The sequence below is a fragment of the Erythranthe guttata genome, chromosome 1 (genome assembly GCF_056151865.1).
Source record: "Erythranthe guttata isolate IM_541 chromosome 1, IM_541, whole genome shotgun sequence".
In the NCBI taxonomy this organism is placed as follows: Eukaryota; Viridiplantae; Streptophyta; class Magnoliopsida; order Lamiales; family Phrymaceae; genus Erythranthe; species Erythranthe guttata.
This window is the reverse complement of record NC_142533.1, coordinates 12,637,517-12,640,873: the sequence shown is the minus strand read 5'-3', so window position 1 is coordinate 12,640,873 and position 3,357 is coordinate 12,637,517. Positions and strand designations below refer to the sequence as shown.

At 30.4% G+C, this 3,357-nt stretch overlaps 1 protein-coding gene across 1 annotated transcript; it reads right to left on the bottom strand.

The window, feature by feature from the left end:
* Nucleotides 1-1,904: 1,904 nt before the first annotated feature.
* On the bottom strand, nucleotides 1,905-3,124 carry LOC148772859 (uncharacterized). The gene is made up of 2 exons (XM_088820047.1): nucleotides 3,058-3,124; nucleotides 1,905-2,558 (listed from the first exon to the last, which is right to left on the bottom strand). Exon 2 carries the CDS (start codon nucleotides 2,535-2,537, stop codon nucleotides 2,136-2,138), a length of 402 nt encoding a protein of 133 aa, XP_088676173.1. The 5' UTR covers nucleotides 2,538-2,558; nucleotides 3,058-3,124; the 3' UTR covers nucleotides 1,905-2,135.
* Between the last annotated feature and the right edge of the window lie 233 nt (nucleotides 3,125-3,357).

The following is a 3,357-nucleotide window of genomic DNA, read 5'->3' as shown; positions in this document are numbered from 1 at the left end:
GCTCACATGATGAAGGTCCTCGATAGTGTGAGTGACAAAAAAATATTTTTTAATCATTTGCATTCATCTTGCTCTTTGAAGTTTAATTTATTGTTTGCAGCAAATTTAATTTCTTATGAAAATATTACCCTATTAGCAAACTTATCATTTCAATTTTCGATTGGCACTTTTTTAGATCGTTGTTGCATATTTATAATATTGTTATAATTTCATTTTTCTATTCCAAATTGCAGTTTTATTTTTTTGTATTGCAAACGTATTTTCTCATTTTAAATAACTTTGATTATTTATTTAAACAAAATCAAATAGAAAATGCAAACAAAAATTCCAAATCAGAGAGAGAGATATTTTGTGAGATTTATTTTCTCATATCTAAGAGCTTGTTTGGCTAAGCTTATAAGCTCCTAAAAATATCTTATAAGATGTTTAAAAACTTATAAGTTGTTTAAAAGTGTTTGGTAAAATATTAGAAACGATCTTATTTTTGCCAAAAATAAGCTGTTAGGGAACTTATAAGATGTTTTTAAAAAGTACTTCCACCCCACATTATTTCGTATTCTTGTAATCAAGATTAAATGATTAATTATTAGTTAAAATATAATTTCATAATAATTGTAAAAAAAAATTGTTTTCTATTTACATTTTATATGTATATAAAACACCCTAATATTCTTATTATCTCAATAATAAATTATATTTCTTTTATCTATAAAAAAAATATATTTCTTTTACAACCTTTATTGTATATTAGTATATTAATTTTATATTATTATTTTTATTTGAAAAATTATTTTTTAAATATTATAATAATATTTTAGGAACAAAAATATTTGAGTCAAATAAGTTTAACAGTTATAATGGCGGCATGTACTTTTTTGTCATTATAGTGAGGAACAGACATTTTTATTTCCAAACACCTGAATAAATTATAAAAACTAAAAGTAACTTATAATCAACATATCCAAACACCTTAAAAAATATTTTTTTTTAAATAAGATCTAACAACTTATCAGCTCCTAAATCATCTTATTAGATATAGGAGCTTATAAGATTTTAAATAAGCTTAGCCAAACGGGCTTTAAGCCTACATTCATATAATAAATAGGACCTCTAGCCATATAACTTCAAGAAATAGGACCTCTAAGCAATTTCCCCTTTATGAATAGTTGAGGGAGATCACCAAAAATCGTATATCATAGCTCAAGTTTTCTGATAGAAAACAAAAAGAAGCTGAAATGGTGACAGGGCCGGTTCTGAGAGAACGCGAAGTAGGCGGTCGCCTAGGGCCCCTGGATTTACGTAAAAATTTAGGGCCCTCAAATTTTTTTATACCCTTTATATATATTAGTACTTATTCAAAAAGAATTATATTATATAAATAATTATTCAGATTCATAACTCATAAATAGATATTGATCAACAATTTTACTTGTTTCTATAATTCCTCTAATTATGGGCCCCTAATTATTAAATTTATAGTTCATTAGCTATTTAATTTTATATATATATACACTTGTTATAGTGCTACTTAATGAAAATTACCCTTAAAAAAAAATCGGGGTGAACCCCCGGAAACTATAACATAACTATATCAAAAAATTTATAGCCTTAGCCTTTGGCTATATATCTTACAAAAACGAATTAACATAGAGTTTATCATCTTCTTAGAAAGAAAAAAAAAGTTTTAACGTAGATTGTAAAAGGGCCCCATTTTTCAACCATCTTCAAAACTCACCTGGGACCCCCAAAATCTCAGGAACGGTGGTGATGTCTTTTTTTAATAGTTTTGAACACTAAAATATATCGCATAAAAGTTGTAAATTCATAATTAGCTTGACACAAATTTACACCAGATGCAACTCGTAATTAACTCTATTTATTTCTCCACAACAGACTTGAAGAGGAAAAAAAAAAACTTCAAATGTTTCTACCAAACAAATAAGAAATAAGGAGTTTCACCAAACAAGACACATCAGAAAGAATAAAACTTGATAGTGATAAAAAAAAAAACAGTACAATGTGCACATTAGTCAGTATAAATATAGTCTAAACCATTATTGTTGCACTGACTCAACACCAGTCACTTGAAAAACAAAGCCAGAAAGATTTAGAAAAAAAAAAAAGAAAAAGAAAGATCAATGACCAGCAACAACGGGTTCGTCAACCTGTTGGGCCGGAAGAACCACCAAATTCCCATGAGAATCAAGGTCAATAATAACGGAATCACCTCGTTTAATTTCACCGGCACGCACCTTGTCCTCCATATTATGCTCCAATGTCATCTGAAGAAGCCACCCAGGCCAGGCAAACACCCTATACATAAACCTCTCACTTAATTGAAGCTCAATAGCCTTGTTCTCTTTCGCCTTCTTTTTGGCGGCTCGCTTTCTTGATCCATTAGAACTTTTTAACCTCTCAGTTAATTCATCATTAGGACCCCTTAACCTCTCAGTTAATTGAAGCTGAATAGCCTTCTCCTCTTTTGCTTCACTACAACCCTCCAACTGACCACTATTTACCGAATAATCATTACTCATGTCTGCCCCCAATTGCTCTGCCTATATAAGTTATACAAATTAGAAAACAACCAAAATAAACGTATGTATGAATGCATCAACATCTACGGAATAGCTACCAACAAATATAGCAAACATGACCTGACCTGCTTTATATTTCAAATAATGTTTTTATTTCAAATAATTAGAGGCTGGTATCATTTAAACAAAACACAAGAGGAGTTCCGGTCATGTAAACAATCTTACAAGCACCCAATTCTTTTTTTTTTTTCCTTTCTCAAATATATGAAATTAAGGATACCATTTAAAACTCTAACAACAAAGGAAGCGATCAGAAATCATCTTCAATAAAAACAATTTTACAAAAATAAGATCCAAATTACTACCGCACTGCCAAATCTAAAAGAGAAACCCACAATCTCGTACAGAAACACGGAGAAAATTTATATATTTGGAGGTGTACGTATGTGTGTATGCAATAAGATGTATAGAGAGAGAGAGAGAGAGAGAGAGAGAGAGAGAGAGAGAGATGAAAACTCACAGAGAGCGGCGGCCGGTTGTACAATGTGGAGTTGGGGAGGAGAAGTGGCGGACTCACGGGTTTTATTTGCGACTTGTGCTGGACAATTATTACTTATTTCTATTTAGGCCCTTCCCTTTTTGTGTTCACTGATATTTACCCTCATCAAGTTTTCAGAATTAATCCAACGAATTTTTTCCATATATTTATTTCCTTTTTTACTTTTTTTTCCTTTATTTTCTCCTTTATTTTTCCGCTCTTTGGGGAAACCCCTCATTACAAAAGAGGTCCAAAATATTTCTCTTCATTTGAGAAAAGTCC

Excerpts from the sequence above, each read along its gene's own strand:
- LOC148772859 (XM_088820047.1), bottom strand. The coding sequence starts at position 2,537 with ATGAGTAATGATTATTCGGTAAATAGTGGTCAGTTGGAGGGTTGTAGT.